This window comes from Tamandua tetradactyla, chromosome 20, assembly GCF_023851605.1.
Source record: "Tamandua tetradactyla isolate mTamTet1 chromosome 20, mTamTet1.pri, whole genome shotgun sequence".
In the NCBI taxonomy this organism is placed as follows: domain Eukaryota; kingdom Metazoa; phylum Chordata; class Mammalia; order Pilosa; family Myrmecophagidae; genus Tamandua; species Tamandua tetradactyla.
This window is the reverse complement of record NC_135346.1, coordinates 35,944,827-35,963,320: the sequence shown is the minus strand read 5'-3', so window position 1 is coordinate 35,963,320 and position 18,494 is coordinate 35,944,827. Positions and strand designations below refer to the sequence as shown.

Below are 18,494 nucleotides of genomic sequence, written 5' to 3'. Positions count from 1 at the left end.
TATTACCACACAGCCCCCCCAATAGTTTGCGCCACTGCTCGCGTTACACCTCCGGCACCCACTCCTCTTCAATGGGACACAGAGGAACCTATCTGGGTGGAGCAGTGGCCACTTCCGTCCCACAAGTTAACAATTTTAAAGCAATTAGTGCAAGAGCAATTGGCCTCAGGACATATAGAGCCATCATGCAGTCCTTACAATTCTCCAGTTTTTGTTATCAGTAAAAAGGGAGGTACAAAATTTAGACTTCTTCATGACCTCAGGGAAATTAACAAGCACATCCAACCCATGGGGTCCCCTCAGCCTGGTATGCCTCACCCTGCAGCTCTTGCTAAGCATCTGCAGATAGCCACCATAGACATAAAGGACTGTTTCTTTTCCATTCCATTGCATGACAGGGACAAGGAAAAGTTTGCCTTCACGGTGCCAGTCACTAACCACATGGGGGCAGCACAGCGTTATCAATGGAAGGTTCTGCCACAAGGCATGCGAAACAGCCCAGGCATATGTGAATGTTGCTGTGCAGCCTCTCCGCTCGCAAGCCACTATTCTCCATTACATGGATGACGTGCTTATAGGAGCGGATACTCAGGAACGATTGCAGACTGTCTTGTCGTTGCTAATCGCTAATCTCCAGAGTTTGGGGCTAACAGTCCAGCCTAATAAAGTTCAAACCACTCCTCCCTACACATTCTTGGGTTACACCATCGGTAAGAAAGTTGTGTCTGTTAAATTTTCATTTGAAATCCCAGAGCGGTTGCGACTGTATCAGTTGCAGCAACTTTGTGGGCAGATAAATTGGGTCAGGTCAGCTCTCCCAATAACGACTCAAGAGCTTGAGCCACTGTTCGAATTGCTTAAAACTAGTCACAAAACAGTAGAAGCTCTTAATCAGCCCATTAAACTTGATTTTTGGGCCAAGCACGCCCTAGGACTGTTCAATGAGTATTTTGCCAAAAGCCAGTTGGACAGATTTCAACCTGATAGGCCTCTCAAGGCCTTGGTACTAAACACTTACCACTCGCCTTCAGGCGTCCTCTGGCAGGAAGGTCCCTTATTATGGGTTCATCCTGCTAAAAGTAAACTAAGGAAAATCTGTCCGCAAGTTAAGCTATGGGTAACTCTAGTTCAAGATCTTATAAAAGCCGCAGTAAAATTAGTGGGGCCCCCGGACACAATCGTCTGGCCTTTTGAAGGTAAACAACTTACCTGGCTAATGCAAAATGATACCGATATGCAAATTCTGTTACAAGGGTTTTGCGGTATGTTCACCAATAAATACCCGCAACACCGGCTCTTTCATGCCATCCTGCACTTTCCATTAAAACCCGGCACGGGTTCATACCATCCATTCCCTTCATCCGTGCCCATCCCCCAGGCTACTACCATTTTTACGGACGCCTCCAAAAACAAATTCGCATTTGTGGCGTTCGTTCCTCAGCAAGAGGAGCCAGTATGTGTCACCCAAATAAACCAATATTCAGTGCAGGTAGGAGAACTAAGAGCAGTCCTTCTAGCTCTACAGCAGTTCCCCAATGAGCCAATAAACATTTTCACTGACAGCTTGTACTCCTACCAAGTCTGCAAGGTCCTAACACTAGCCATGTTCTACCCAGACTGGTCCAAACCTATAGATGAGTTCCTATACCAACTAAAAAACACCCTCGAAGAAAGAGGGCCTTCGTGGTTCATTGCACATGTACGCAGCCACTCGGGCCTCCCAGGCCCCATTGCCGAAGGCAATCGGCTCGCTGACAGGGCTGTCTCAGCCCAAGTCCTCGCTACCATGCAGGACCCCGTCAATACTGCCAAACAGTTACACAGCAGGTTCCACCTGTCTGCAGGGGCAATCCGGCATCTATGTGGGTTGCCTATCGAAACAGCTAAGCATTTAGTCAGAAGCTGCGCCACTTGCGCTCCATTCGTGCCCTTGGGACCTCTACAGCCACAAGGGGTGAATCCCTGAGGTCTCAAGCCCAACGCTAGATGGCAGATGGATGTCACTCATGTTCCGTCCTTCGGGCGGCACAAATATTTACATGTAATCATAGATACCTATTCTGGCATGTGTCACGAGGGCCCTCTCCCAGGAGAGACTGCCAAGCACTGTGTTCAGGCCCTCAGGCAAGGAATTCTCTTTATGGGAGTCCCTTGGGACCTAAAAACAGACAATGGTCCTGCGTATCGCAGCGCTGCCTTCAAAAGTTTTCTGGATATGCACAACATCACTCACCATTTTGGCATCCCCTATAACCCTCAGGGGCAAGCCATGGTCGAGGCACTAAACAAAAGAATTAAAATTCAAATTGAAAAGCAGAGAAGTAACATGCCTCAGGCGTCACCCAAAGACATTATTACTCAAGTCCTCATAGTTTTAAATTTGTTAACCTTCGACAAAAATGGTCTATCACCTCTGCACAGGCATTGGGGTCCCACCAACCGACCTTCAGTGGTCCCCTTAGTCTACTGGCGTGACCCAGTCACAAATACTTGGTCGGGTCCAGCCCTGCTCCTAGCGCAGGGATGCGGTTTTGCTTGTGTCTTTCCAGAAAGTGAGCCGCAACCCCTCTGAATCCCTTCACGCTACGTCCGACCAGCAACGGCCTCTACAAATAAAACAGAAGACCGGGAGCCAGAAGAACTCCTGCTTACAGGTTTACCCCATCACTAACGCCTCATGAACTATTATTGGCTCTTACTAATTTGTCCTCTAGCCCTAGTATGGGCAGTAATATTAGCAATAATTGTCCCAAAAGACTGGAATCTATTACAAAAAATTTTGCTTGCCATAACATTTCTGTGTATCATAGTGTGTATTAACCTGTTAGTTTTTCTCCCTTAATCAAAGGAATAAATAGCCTTTATTAGAATAGCTGTAAAAGTGGATGAAGAAAATGCAGATTACACAATCTCCGCAGATGGATAACCCACAAACACCACAACGCTGTGGTAACCCTCCCCCTAGCTTAAAGCTCATCTTCCTAATAACGCTCACGCTTCTCTCCACAGCCCCTACAGCATCGGCCAGAGAGGTGTGGGCTGCTGTTCAGTACCCCCCCCGGGATCCTTTTCATCATCCCAGATAGCCCTCTTTTTCCTTCACTTCAGCTCAGCAACTGCTCACTCCAGCTTCCTTGTGACCCTTTTCTTCTACCTTCCCAGGCCCCTATGAACATCTCAGATCGCCGCCCGCCAAAAGAGGCGCTCATGTTTAAACTAACCACATTCCAGAACTTTAATAATGATCCAGCGAAAATGCCGTGTCCTAACTCTTACACCAACTGTCTTTTCTTCAGAGATAGCGCCATAGTTGACTACACCGGCGCGATCCGCATTCGCAGTGCCTTTAATCAACACGACTATTACAAAATTGTTGGATATCTCCTTCATTCTATTTGGTAGTTCCCTGGAAAAGCCATGGGAAGCCACGCCGATATCAACCCCCATCGTCATGCCCGTCCGCCCACCCCCCTATGCAAAATGCATAACTGGACTCGTCCTTTCTACTCCCCACCGCTCCTCAGCCAATTTTCCTGGGAAAACTGCCATCACCCAATCGCTCCTTATCCAACTACTTCCTTTACCCTCTATACCACTGGCGGTAATATCAACACCACTGGCATATACAATCAATTTACTGCTCACTACATATGTGGCAAATACTCCTGCCTTGATCTGCGACCTCTCATAGGCGTCATGCCGGCCGAGGTGGCAACAGTCATCCGCGATGCCATCTCTGGCCCCCTAGACAAGCCCCCATCACTCGATATTAGCGATTTTCCTTGGGTCGATAATTTCACCATTCACACCGCCGTCTTCGTTAACCCGCCATTCTTCTTCTTTCTCTGCTACAGTACAGATACTTTCGAAGACTGTATCCTCGCGAATTTTTGAAACAACTCTTATTCATATGCCTTTATAGTTTTACAGCCTCGGCTAATGTGGATCCCGCTGAATACCTCCACCTGGATAGCCCCACAACTTCCCTACTCCACCAAGACCGAGGACTTGCCCTCAATCTCCCGATGTAAGAGGGACTTTGGCATCTCCGCCGCGATCGCCGCCGCCATTGTCGCTTCCGTGGCCGCTGCTGCCACTGCTGCCGTCGCCCTCACCCAAACATCAATCACCGCTGACGTCATCAACAACCTCACCCAGACCGCTGCGGGAACCCTAAAAACTCAAGACAACATAAACCTTCTTATGCATCGCGCAGTCTTTAACCTGCAGCAACAAATTGACTTGCTAGCCCTAGATATTGAAGCCTTGTATGAAGTGGCTTCCTCTGCTTGTGATGGTCGATACCCATTTTCCCGTCTCTGTGTCACCCCTGTTCTTGTCAATACCTCCCGACCCCGCCTACCCTTGCGTGATTGGATATTCACTGCCTATAATGACTCTTTCTGGAACTATACTCACAATCTCCAAGCTCAAATCTTAGCCATGGAAAACATAGTAGTCCCAAAAATATCTGCCTCCATCCTTACCGACCTCCTACACAAATTCACCTCCTTCTTCCAGCCCTCTAACCTTCTCTTCTATGGCATACTGCTACTCATTCTAATAATTATCCTTTTTCTGCTCAAATGTTTATATGCAAAAGTTTCTCACCATAAGCAACAAACTAAGCTTCTTGCTCTAGCAGCTCTCGAACTTCAAAACCCTTTCTCTAATGCAGACAATCGGCAACAAGCGCAGGTGTGGTTAGCTAGTGTTGCCCACCCTCACGCCTAATAGCCCTACCTTTCCAAAGTTCTTGCAAATTCACTTCTCTCTTCCAGCCCTCCAAGATAATTTTCTACGGGGTTCTCGCGTTCCTCTTTATCTTCGTCCTCTTACTCTTCAAATTTCTCCTTTCTAGGCTGCTCACTCTCCGTCGCCAGTCTCGAGCTGAGGCCCAAGTTCTGGCTGCTGCTATGCGCGGCCTAAATCATCCGGACTGTTCTGTGGAGGAACGCAGACAAGCCCAGGTTTGGCTCGCAGGCCTAGCCTCGCCTGAGGACTGATCACCCTCGGGCTGGGGACAGATGAGGACCGGTCTCTCCTGCTTCCCCTAGGCAAAAACAGTCATCGCCTGCCCACATTCCTCACACTCCCCCACGGGGGCTGCATGTTGCCAGAGTACGTGCATCTGGGTCCACCAGATGGGCACCGCTGGGTGTGACGCAAGGATCGCAGAAGAGGGTCACTCTAACAGACCTCCTCTGGCTCTTCTGGGGCACATGAGATTTGCATAAGGGTCGGCTCAGCACATACCCTTCCCCTAAAATTCTGAGCCTCACGTGCAAGGGGAATCTCATCCCTACCCCTCCCAGCAAAGGTTCATGCCCGCCACTTGTCACACAAGTGTGTTCTTTAAAAAGGAAAAAGAGAGGAATTGTGGCATAATTTTATTCTTGGCCTGATGGCTTAGTCTTTTTCATTCTCTCCCTCGCCATTTTGGCACGTCCGGTTCTTCTAGACCTCTGAATTACAAGCCTCACCCGGCGACTAGTGACGCAGCCTTGTCTCTCTACCCCTGTTGGCCTCCTCCTTACCCCTCCACCCGCCCAACATCCGCTGCTACAAGCACACTCAAAAACAACATCTCTCTGGTGCCTACAGACGTCATAGTCACCCCATCCGTCCTCCCTGTGTGATTGGCTACCCTCCCCTGGAGTCCACGCCCTAACTCCACCTCTCCTCAAACTGTATATAGTCCGGGGCTCACCGAGCCTCGAGGTCTTTAGCTACTGGCGACCCTGGCATAAGCTTCTACCAACAATAAAGCTACCTTGCTTCATGCCTTAATTGACTTGGCCTCCAGTCCTTCAGACCCGCAGTGGTCCCCTGCGCGCGCGCCTCCGACCCAGACCCTCGAGCTCGAGCCCCCTCTGCGCCTGGCGGTTCTACTCCCTGGACCCCCACGGCAGGAGGAGTGGACCCTCGCTAGCCTAGCGGGACCGGACTCAGCGGAGTCCCACCTCTCCCCGCAAATAATAGGGGGAACAAATGTTAAAATAAATTTATTTTGAAATGCTAGTTATCGATGAAAAGGAGGGGTAAGGGGTATGGTATGTATAATTTTTTTTCTGTTTTCGTTTTATTTTTCTGTTGTCTTTTTATTTCTTTTTCTGAATTGACGCAAATGTTCTAAGAAATGATCATGATGATGAAAGTACAGCTATGTGATGATATCGTGAACTGCTGATTGTATATGTAGAATGGAATGAGCATATGTTAGGAATGTTTGTGTTTCTTTAATTTTTTTTTAATTAATAAAAAAATTATATTTTGACTAGTGCATTTCCTATTATAACTTATGTGGACAGCTTAATTGAACACCATAAGTACATGGAACCTTGAGTACGGCATAAGATTTTGTAGGTTTGTTCAGAGTGAGGCCCCAATAAATCCCAGAGTGATTTGAAGAGTGAAAAAAAAAGTATTTGCAAAATAGTGAGAAAGAGGTAAAATTCAACTTCCCCAAGTGTTGGAGAATCCTTGATATTCTAACAAGCAGTGGGGACAACCAAAGCAATAGACTGAGCCCCTAATCCTGGGGCTTGCTCATATGAAACTTAACCCCACAAAGGACAGGTTAAGCCTACTTAAAATGAGGCGTAAGAGTCATCCCCAAGAGGACCTGTTCTGTTGCTCAGATGTGACTTCCTTCTCCCAGCCAACGCAACAAGCAAACTCATCACCCTCCCCTTCTCAACATGGGACATGACAACCGGGGTGTAGACCTTCCTGGCAACATGGAACAGAAATCTTAGAACAAGCTGGGACTCAGCATCAAGGGATTGAGAAAACTTTTTCCACCAAAAGGGGGAAGGGAAAAATGAGACAAAATAAAGTGTCAATGGCTGAGAGATTCCAAACAGACTCAAGAGGTTATTCTGGAGATTATTCTTATGCATTAAATAGATTCACCCTGTTAGTTAAGATGTAATGTAGAGGCTGGAGGGAACTGCCTGAAAATGTACAGCTGTGTTCCAATAGCCATGTTTCTTGAAGATGATTGTATAATGATACAGCTTTCACGATGTGACTGTGTAATTGTGAAAAGCTTGTGTCTGATGCTCCTTTTATCTACCTTATCGACAGACAGGTAAAACATATGGAATAAAAATAAATAACGGGGAACAAATGTGAAAATAAATTTAGTACATTGAAACGCTAGTGATCAATGAAAGGGAGGGGTAAGGGGTATGGTATGTATGAATTTTTTTGTGCTTTCTTTATATTTCTTTTTCTGAATTGATGCAAATGTTCTAAGAAATGATCATGATGATGAATATATAACTATGTGATATTGTGAATTACTTATTATATATGCAGAATGGAATGACTATATGTTAAAAATGTTTGTGCTTGTTGTTATATTTTTTTAAAATTAAAAAATAAATAAATATATAAAAAACCAAGAAAGCAAAATTCGAGGACTTAACAGCTCACATTGGGGAACCTGAGAAAGAACAGGAAACTAACTCAAAGCAAATAGAAGAAGAGAAATAACAAAGATTAAAGCAGAGAAAATGAATGGGAGAACAAAAGAACAATAAAAAGAATCAATACGACCAAAAGTTAGTTCTTTGAGAAAATCAATAAAACTGATAAGCCACTAGCAAGACTGACAAGGAAAAAAAAGAGAGAGGATGCAAATAAACAAAATCAGAAATGAGAAGGGGTGCTTTTTACCACAGACCCTGAAGAAATAAAAGAAATCACAAGAGGATAGTATGAAAAACTATATGCCAACAGACTAGACAACTTAGATGAAACGGACAAATTCCTGGAAACACACAAACAAGCTACAATGACTCAGGAAGAAACAGATCTCAACAAACCAATCACAAGTAAAGAGATTCAATCAGTCATCAAAACCTTCCTACAAAGAAAAGCCCTGGGCCAGATGGCTTTATAGGGGAATGTTATCAAACACTCCATAAAGAACTAACACCAACCCTGTTCAAACTTTTACAAAAAATTGAGGAAAAAGAAACTTTACCTAACTCACTTTATGAAGCTAATATCATTTTAATACCAAAACCAGGTAAAGATGCTATAAGAAAGGAAAACTACAGGCCAATCTCCCTAATGAACATAGATGCAAAAATTCTCAATAAAATATTAGCAAATCTAATACAACAGCACACAAAAAGAATTATACACCACGACCAAGTGGGGTTTATATCAGGAATGCAAGGATGGTTCAATACTAAGAAAACCAATTAATGTAACACAGCATATTAACAAATCAAAAGGGAAAAATCACATGACCATCTCAATTGATGCTGAAAAAGCATTCAACAAAATTCAGCATCCTTTTCTGATAAAAACATTCCAAAAGATAGGAATCAAAGGTAACTACCAATATGATAAAGGGAAATATGAAAAACCGATAGCCAGCATATACTCAACAGAGAAAGACTGAAAGCTTTTCCCCTAAGATCAGGTACAAAACAAGGATGCCCACCGTCACCACTATTATTCAACATTGTGTGAGAAGTTCTAGCTAAAGCAATGAGGCAGAACAAAGAAAAGGCAATCTAATTTGAAAGGAAGAAACAAAACTCTCATTATTTGCAGATGATATGATATTATACTTGGAAGATCCTGAGAAATCTACAGCAAAGTTACTTGAGCTAATAAACAAATTCAGCAAGGTAACAGGATATAAAATTAATGTGCAAAAATCAATAACATTTCTATACACAGGAATGACCTAGCTGAGGAATCAGTCAAGGAAAAAATTCCATTCAAAATAGCAACTAAAAGAAGCAAATACTTAGAAATGAACTAGGGACATAAAGGACTTGTACACAGAAAACTACACAACATTTCTAAAAGAAATCAAAGGTGATCTAAATAGGTGGAAAGATATTCCCTGCTTATGGACAGGAAGGCTAAATATAGTTAAGATGTCAATTCTCCCCAAATTGATCTACAGATTCAACATAGCACCAATCAAAATTCCAACAACCTACTTTGAAGATTTGGAAACACTAACTACCAAATTCATCTGGAAGGGAAAGAGACTCTTAATAGCTGAAAGCATGCTAGAAGAGAACGACGTGGGAGGGTTAACACTCCCTGACTTTAAAACCTATTATAAAGCCACAGTGGTTAAAAAAGCATGGTACTGGGGCGGGCCACAGTGGCTCAGCAGGCAAGGATGCTTGCCTACCATGCCAGAGGACCCGGGTTCAATTCTCGGTGCCTGCCCATGTAAAAATTTAAAAAATAAAAAAAGCATGGTACTGGCACAAAGACAGAAGCACTGACCAATGGAATTGAATCAAGAGTGCAGAAATAGACCACCAAATCTATGGTCAACTGATTTTTGACAAGGCTCCCAAATCCTCTGAACTGGGACAAAACAGTCTTTTCAATAATTGGGCATGGAAGAACTGGATATTAATAGCCAGGAGAATGAAAGAGGACCCCTATCTTAAATCCTACACAGAAAGTAACTCAAAGTGGATCAAACGCCTAAATATAAGAACTAGCACCATAAAGCTTCTAGAAGAAAATGTAGGAAACATCTTCAAGACCTAGTAATAGCAGGTGAGATCAATGGGAACTTCTCAAAATCAAATGCCTTTGCACTTTAAAAGACTTTGTCAAAAAAGGTGAAAAGGCAGGCAACTCAATGGGAGAAAGTATTTGGAAATTACATATTGGACAAAGGTTTGATTTCCTGTATATACAAAGAAATCATACAACTCAACAACAAAAGAACAAACAACCCTATTATAAAATAGGCTAAAGATATGAATAGGCATTTTTTGAAAAGCAAATACAAATGGCTCAAAAGCACATGAAGAGATGCTCATTTTGATTGGCTATAAGGGAAATGCAGACAAGACTACAATGAGATACCACCTCACACCTATAACAAACTATAAATGTTGGAGAGGTGTGGAGAAACTGGGACACTTAAGCACTGCTGGTGGGAATGTATAATGGTGCAGCCACTATGGAAGACTGTTTAGCGGTTTGTGTTAGTTAGATTCAGTTGTCAACTTGGCCAGGTGAGCATACCTAATCTTGTTGCTGCGGACATAAGCCAACGAATGGTACGTGAACCTCATCTGTTGCCAATTACATCTGCAGTCGGCTAGGAGGTGTGTCTGCTGCAATGAGTGACTTTTGACTTAATTGGCTGGTGCTTAAATGAGAGATCACAACGTAGCACAGCCTAGCAGCTCGGCATTCCTCATCTCAGCACCAGCAGCTCAGCCCAGGCCTTTGGAGATGCAGAAAGAAGTTACCCCAGGGAAAGTTGTTGGAACCCAGGGGCCTGGAGAGAAGACCAGCAGAGACCATCTTGTGCCTTCCATGTAAGAAAGAACCTCAGTGGAAAGTAAGCTGCCTTTCCTCTGAAGAACCAACAAAATAAATCCCCTTTTATTAAAAGCCAATCCATCTCTGGTGTGTTGCATTCCAGCAGCTAGCAAACTAGAACACGGTTCCTTAGGAAACTAAATATCGAGTTCACCTATGACCCAGCAATAGCACTACTTGGTATATACCCAGAAGAGTTGAAAGCAACAACACAGACATTTGCATATCGATGTTCAGAGCAGCATTATTCACAATTGCCAAAAGATGAAAACAAACCAAATGCCCATCAACAGATGAGTGGATCAATAAACTGTGGTCTATACATACAATGGAATATTATGCAGCAGTAAGACAAAATGACATCCTGAAGCACATGACAAGATGGATGAGCCTTGAGGATATAATGCCGAGAATAATTAGCCAGACACAAAAGGATAGATACTGTATGATTTCACTTTTATGACCAGTATAAAGGCATAATCAGAGGCTTATAATGCAGAATATAGCAGACTTAGAGATACATAGAAACTAGAGATGGGTGAACCATTAGCTAATGAGGTTGAATTCCAATGTAAGGGAACAGATAGGAGCAAAGGTGATCCTCTAGCTGGTCTAGAAGTGATATTACCATATTGAAGATGAACAAGATTGAAAGGGGTTGTATAGACCTGTGTGTCCCACTGATGTACACTAGAAATATAAATTAGTTCTCGTAAGAATTACTTCAAAGATATGATTCTTGTATAAAGAGTGTTTAAGTCCAGGACGCAGGGGCAAAACTGCTATTGCATGCTATGAGCTATGTTCAGAAGGAAACCATCAGCACTACCACAGCAACAGCAGAGATAAATAATGGGGGGAGGGATAAGACTTAAGAGGAGGGTTAGATTTCCTATTCGACGAGGGTGTGTTTATTGGTTTTCTTTCTCTTGGGAACAATGAAATTATCTAAAATTGAGAATGTTGATGGATTGTGAACTTTGGGCCTTCTACATGATGGCTGATGAATGCAGGTAGCTGAAAGACGCACTGACGGAGAAGTAGATCAGCGAACAATGGTGTATATATGAACGAAGATTGTGCTGCTACAAAAAGGAACAAAGTCGTGAGGCATGCAACAATGTGAATGAACATGTAGGACATTTGGTGAGACAAAATAAGACAGAAACAAAAGAACAATAATGGTGTGGTCACCTTTAGAAAATGCTTATAAGAAAACAGGGGCCTAGACTGTAAACTTTTAGAGAAGACACATTAAGTTCAGAGTGGTGATTAATATTTCTGTATTTTGAGAGGCCATCTTATATACATAACCTGATATTTAGAGAAAAGAATGAAGCCAAACAGGTTAGGGTTAAAGTGATTCAGAACATAGGGGTAAGGAAGAAAGTGTCTATATTTAAGAACCACACATACCTTTGAGATCAATGGAAGAAAGGTATATTTGATCTGGAACTGAAATTTTCTGAGTGCATAAACAAATTCAACCTATCTGTATAGCTCATTTGAACAACTGAAACACAGGGAGTACAGAATAAGAGGTCCTTTAATCCTGTATACATTATTGTAATACCTCGAAACATCCTAGACTATATTAAGCAGATAATCAAAAAGTATTGGCAAAGTCCCCTGAGGGAGGGTAGAAAGAATATGGAACTATTAAACCTTACCATCAGGGATTCCTTGATACTGTGTCAAACTTAGGGACACCCAAATCAATAGATCATGCCCTCGATCATGAGGCTTACTCTTGTGAAGCTTATGTAGGAAGCGGAGAAGCTTAGAATACCTATAGGCATGCCTAAGAGTTACTTCTGGAGAACCTCTGTTGTTGCTCAGACATGGCTCAGTTTCTCTAAGCCCAACTCTGCAAGTGAAATCATTGCCCTCCCCACTACGTGGGACATGACTTTTAGGGTGAAAGTCTCCATGGCAACATAGGAGATGACTCCCAGGGATGAATCCAGACCTGGCACCATGGGATCAACAATTCCATCCTGACCAAAAGAGGGAAAAGAAGTGCAATTAATAAATTATCAGTGGCAGAGAGCATTCAAATAGTCGAGAGGCTACTCTGGCAGTTGCTCTTACACAAGCTTCAAGTAGACCTTGTTACCTATCATAACCTGCCAACCCCCAACCAGGACCAATCCAGTCAATCCTAAAGAACAACTACAGCAATATACAAGATTCCACAAAGGTTCCATGCAGTAGAGTAACCTTCCAGAAACCTACAACCTACAGATGGGTGCCTGGTCCAGATAAGTCCTGAAACCTAGCCCAGCCTCCCCAGAACATCAGACAGCTCTATCTCCTTATCCCATATTACTGACAGACCCTTCCAATATCAAAAATTTAGAATTGCCATAACCCAAACAACCCTAAAGAGAGGTAAGGAAAGAGCAAAGGTGATGGTGGAGTCATACAGAGAAGATAGGATTTAGAAAATGAATATGAATGCTGAATCATTAAATTGATATTTCTTTTAGTCTCCAGTATTTTAGAGCAGCAAGAAGTAAAAACCTAAAATTGTGAAATTGTAGCCCATGCCAAACTCTGAAATATGTTCTACAACTAATTGTGGTGCTGTTCTCTGAAATTTACAGCTTTTTTGTATATGTTATTTTTCACACAAAAAAGAAGGAAAATAAGTCAATTGTGATAATAAAAAAACATTTAAGCCCCCTAGTCTCCTGTATTCTGGAGCAGTTAGAAGGAAAAACATGAGAGGATCGTATGGTAGCCTATGACAAACTCTGGGATCTGTCCTGTAAGCACTTGTTGAAGAGTGCTTTGAAAACTATTGGTTTTTTATTTCTTTGCTTTGTATGTATGTTATATTATACAATAAAAAAAGAAAGCAAAAAAAAAAAACCCAAAGAAACAAAATAGTAAATCCTTTAGCTTCAACTGACTAATGTGGATACAATTTGATTTCTATGTCTCACTGCAGCTAGGGTGATCAATTTTTTCCTTTCTCAAGAGAAAGGACCTTGTCATACACCCAAGATGAACAGCGAGGGCACAAGCCTCAGCTCTGCATAGCAAATTCCATCTCAAATTCATAAAGACAAATATAACAATCTCTCCCTGTTTTGCTCAGCTTCTTCAAGCTTTGAGATCAGGTTTAATCAACTATATCTATTTACAGCTCATTAAATAGAATACCTTGATTCCCTAACACTGCAATATTTATGATCTTGTGATGAGATTTTCTCTATACATACTGTAGCCCTTCAAATGCTGTTGTTTACTTTTTGGTTTGTTCCTTTTAATTTTTTGTTGTTGTTATTGCTGTACCAAATTTAAAACTGCCCTTTCAGGCAAGCAGGGATCTCTAGGTGTTAAAACATTTGCTTAGTGGATCACAATAGTTTCAAAAACTACATTTCTAATAAAGGCCATTGGAGAGGTAATTCTACACTACATATCTACCAAATAAGAATATGAATGATATAAAATCAAATTCCAATCCTAGGTCAAACAGCAAAAGTTCTACCACTTTTGGTTTCCATGTTTATATAAAAGCTCCAGCTGATTTTATGTATTTTGCTCTGAAATTACCTTTAGGCCTTATAACCAGTATACCTCTACATAGGAATGTACAAATGACCTAGCACTGGTCTGTATAATAGTAAGGCCTTTTTCCCCCCCTTCTTCTCTAAATAGAAAAAACATACTCCTTCTCAGAAATAAATTTACATACTCCTCTCTACAAGACCTCTTTTGAAAGAGTCCTTTCTTATCTATGAATTTAGAGTTCAACCAGACACACACCCCAACTGAAAGAACTGGCTTGAGAGTGCTTTGAAAGGAATAAAGTGTTACATAAACAAGATATTAAATGAACATAAATATCATGGAATTGAAAATGTCCCTCTATAAGGTCTCCTTGTTTTAATTCATTATTATTTAGTGTTTATTGCCAAACTACAAATAATAATTGAGTTTTCTTTTTTCTAAAATAAATGTCAAAAACACTTCATTTTATTTGAATACTTCTAACCGAAACATTATAAGATCATTAAATACCACCCATTTTTATCACAGTTTGTGGTTTTTAGAAAGTGTCTTCATTTTTTGGAAATAAACTTTCAAAGTATTTAGAAGTACCATATGTCTGCACGTCACTTTCAAATGATTGACAAAAAAAAAAGCCTATTTATACTAAAGTGAATAGTGAATCCAGCTGAAGATAGAAAGGGGTTCATTTCAATATTCTTTCAAAATTCCTGTAACATTGAAATTTTCCAAAATAAATTGAGGGAAATATTTCACCCATTAATTCAAAGAGGTACTGCCCTAAACACTTTCCAATATACTTTACACCACTAATCATTAACTGTGTAGTCACTGCATGACAAGAATTACAGCACCTCACGCATCACAAACAGATCTTATGTTTCACTGTGATGTCCCAGTAGAGAGATTTCTAGACTGAGGATTATACAATCACAAGCAAAACTCTGAAAACATGCATTTTTCTTGGAAGATGTTTTGTGGCTTGAGGGGTCTGAGACTCAAATTTCAGAACCATTATCCTAAAAGTCAAGGAATTACAACCCCTCATATCACAGGCTGAGTTAAGAGGGCAAAAAAATCAATGTCACCAAATCTTAATAATTGTAGCAATCAGAACACTGAAAGTGTAGATGAGTGAAAATCAGAGATAATTTCTACCATTTTAGAAAAGTCCTTTAAGATTGACAGTCCAGACTAAATAGAAAAATGGTCTAGTTATGTTTGTTTATCTTCTTGCCAAGATATATTAAAATAGATTAGAGATGTAATCTCATCTAGGTATGTAGAATGGCTAATGATTACTTCCAGCATAAAATTTGATTCCTTTAAAAGAACATGATGATACCATTCCCTCACCACACCACCACAGTGTCAGGTACCATAGTAAACATTTAACATCTTAATCCTCACAACCATCCTCTAAGGTAGATATTATCCTCATTTTTTGAAATAAGAAAATTGATTCTCCAAGTTTTGGAGTTAACTTGGAAGTTAAATTATCCAAGGTCACAATAGAGTCGGGGTTGAAATCCAGCTCACTCTATCTTCTGCAACCCAATGTTTATTCAAATATATTACCCTGCTGTCATCAATTGTCCACCAAACCTCCAATTCATGTCATTTCCAACTTGGTTTTTCTCATGGAGTATCTTAACCTAACTTAATCATTAAAGCCTTCAAACTTTAACACTAGCCCTTCTATTTCTAAACCACCAAAATGAATTCTTGCATTCCTCAAAACAAACTTTAAAAAAAAATCATATCTTACAAAAAAAAAAAAACTCCCTTGACAAACTCCTTCTGGGTCCATCATTCCATCCATCCCATCATGTGAAAGAGCACTCATATCCTATTAACCGTGTAGCCTTCATTAAGTCACAAAATTTATTTGCATTCATGAGGAAAATGAAAGTCTTGGAATTCAAAGGTTGTAAACAGCCTGCCCGCAGAAAAGTTAATTTGGGCAACGGCATTTTGTCTTAATCCAATTCAATATCTTTAAATGAGGCATGAACTCTACTGACTGCCACAGGCCCTGCCATTCCCCTCATTTTACATCGACCACTTCTCCTAGTTCACTCATTTCTATTACCTATTTGGCCCCTTGTATGCAATTAAATTTCTAATCATTGAATTACAAGATCTCAAAGATTTTACATTGTTATCATGGGCATTATTAATACCTTTTCCACTTAGTTTTCGTATGGACATAACCTGTCCTTTCCATTAGGAAGTTCAGAATGGGCATTCATTAAATTCTATAACTTCAAACTGGAAAGGGCCTTAGAGATTATCCTAGCAAAATCCAACACTATTCCATATGTGAGATAGATGAAAAGACTGAAGCCAAAACTGCTTAAGTTACTCGCTCACTGTTTCCAGTGTAAGTTGGTGTGGGATAATTCAAATCCACAAATATTAACAAAGTAGTTTGAGCAAGACCCTGAGCTGGAGCTACAAACAGAAGCAAAAGTATCCCTACCACTTCAGGATACACAAGCTAGTAAAGGATACAAATATATATATATATGAAGCCATGATCCGAGGCACACATGCTAAGAGGAAGGAGAAAATTTCAGTTTTAGTGAAATCTGGGAAGACGGCCCTGAAGGGAGAAACATTTGAACAGGGGCTTGAATAATGAGTTGGACTGGAGTTATAAATAGGGAAATCACAGCACAAAAAAATGGCAAGAAGCAAGAAATGCACAGTATATTCAGAACAGGTAAATCAATATGGTTGTGAAGTAGCATAGGAAAACTGCAAGTCCCTTCCTATCCAGTTCTGAAAGAGTTAACAGATAACTGGAGGGCCCTGTTTACTATCCAGCTCTTAAAAAGAATTAATAAACAACTGAAGTCCCTTGTTTCTTATCTAGCTCCAAAGGAATTAATGCAAACCGCAAACTTCAGTTGTAAACTTCATGGAACAAATACTTCCCCTAAAGCCCCCAAACCATCAAAACCTCCCCAAACCATAAAAGTTTGTAAAATAATGAGCCCCAAACAACCTCTTCGTTAATAACAGAAAACCTGGAATTGTAAAGATCAGCCCAAAAACAAATTTTGGATACACGACGGGTTGGTCACAAGCATCAATAGTCATCTCTTCCTGAAACAATGTTAGCCCTATAAGCACCTGGTTAATATAAACCTTGTAGAAACTGTGCAAAGAAGACATCTGGTATTCAAAGGTTACTATGGAAACCTGCCACCAGTAACACTTTCCTACAAAACAAGCTAACCCACTTCACTCACTGCATGTTTCTCCCTTGAACACATCCACATTATCTCTTTAATGTGTACTCTTTCACTTTCTTTAATAAACTTTACTACTCATTCCTACTGGCCCTCTCTTCTCCAAATTATTTTAATTTCGAGACTAACAAACTGGAACAGGGCTCAGTTGGCACTATTGCCAGCAGGGTATCGGTTACAGTTGGGGGTGGAGCCAGAGAAGGTAATGTAAGAAAGCAAACTGCAGACAAATTCTAAGAGCCAGTGCTTTCCATTTTCTTCTTTAGCCCACGTCTTCAATCCCCTGATCCAAGAAGCTAAGACAGGGCTAAATATAACGGGAACTCAATAATAACGTATGACCATAAAAATAATAATGACAGCCAAGATTTAGTACCTGCCCTACATTGTACTAAACACTTCATATATATTATCTCATTTAAGATTCATTAATCTCACATTACATAAGAAATAGCTCAAGCTTAGAAAGGATAAGGAGTTTTTTTTCAAAATCACATAGTCAACAAGTGGATTCACACCCAACCACACACCAAAGAGATCTGAGGAGACTATCCATAAAGACCAGAGTTCAGAAAAGATATCACAATTGTTCTTGGTTAATGGGTAATAGTGATTTGCACAAGATATGCACCTTGGTGGCGGAAAAATGGAGTAACAAAGCAGCGACTCTGGCCGTCTTGTTCGTCTCTGCACCCTAGAGTCTAAAGCAAACCTTGACACACAGGCTTTCAGTAATTGGGAGACTAGTAAAGAGGCCTTGTAACCTTTTGTAACCTCGAGACGAGAGACCTACCCCAAGGCCAGCTTCCCCCGGCTCCTCAGATTCAGCATCCATAACGTACCTGCAACATAAACACAAGTCGTCAATTCAGACTCCTACCTCCACTCCCTTCTTCCGTCCTGTAATTACTAAAAAATCCTCACCTAACTGTTCCATTATGGCCGCCGCCATCTTCCCCCTCCTACGGAAGCCTCCGAGTTCATACACCGGCGGGAAATGACGCATGCGCAATACCCCGGATTTCCTACCCATCCTAGACCCAACAGTTGCTAGTACCAGCCGCGTTGTCATGGAGACTGGGAACACCCGTCTGGCACTTAACCTGTGGTTAGGCCAGCATGCTTGGGAACGAATGACTTAATAAAGGCCGAAAAGTACTGAGTTTCCGGAAACTCACCGGGATTCAGAAAAACTGCGAAGCCTCACCTCACAAATGGTCTGAAAGGATTAGGGAAACAAGTCCATAAACAAGCCGCATAACCCGATGGGCCTCAGTTTACACGACAATAAAATACAGATAGAAATAACTGTCGCTACACCCCAGGTTTGCTTTAAAGATCGCTAGAGATCAGGTGAAAGCTCTTTCAAAGAAGACACTGTTC

The 18,494-nt window shown here is 41.3% G+C and overlaps 1 protein-coding gene across 3 annotated transcripts in view; it reads right to left on the bottom strand.

Moving 5' to 3' along the window:
• Positions 1-18,161, bottom strand: part of MRPL22 (mitochondrial ribosomal protein L22) — a 65,161-nt gene extending 47,000 nt beyond the window's left edge. The window contains exons 1-2 of one of the 3 annotated variants that reach the window (XM_077137500.1): positions 18,036-18,161; positions 17,905-17,953 (exon numbers count right to left, since the gene is read on the bottom strand). In XM_077137500.1, coding sequence (XP_076993615.1) covers positions 17,905-17,946 — 42 coding nt within the window. In that variant the 5' untranslated portion in view covers positions 17,947-17,953; positions 18,036-18,161. Of the gene's footprint in view, positions 1-17,904 lie in introns of all 3 variants that reach the window. The other 2 variants (XM_077137499.1, XM_077137501.1) reach the window with 2 other exon arrangements.
• Positions 18,162-18,494: the final 333 nt, after the last annotated feature.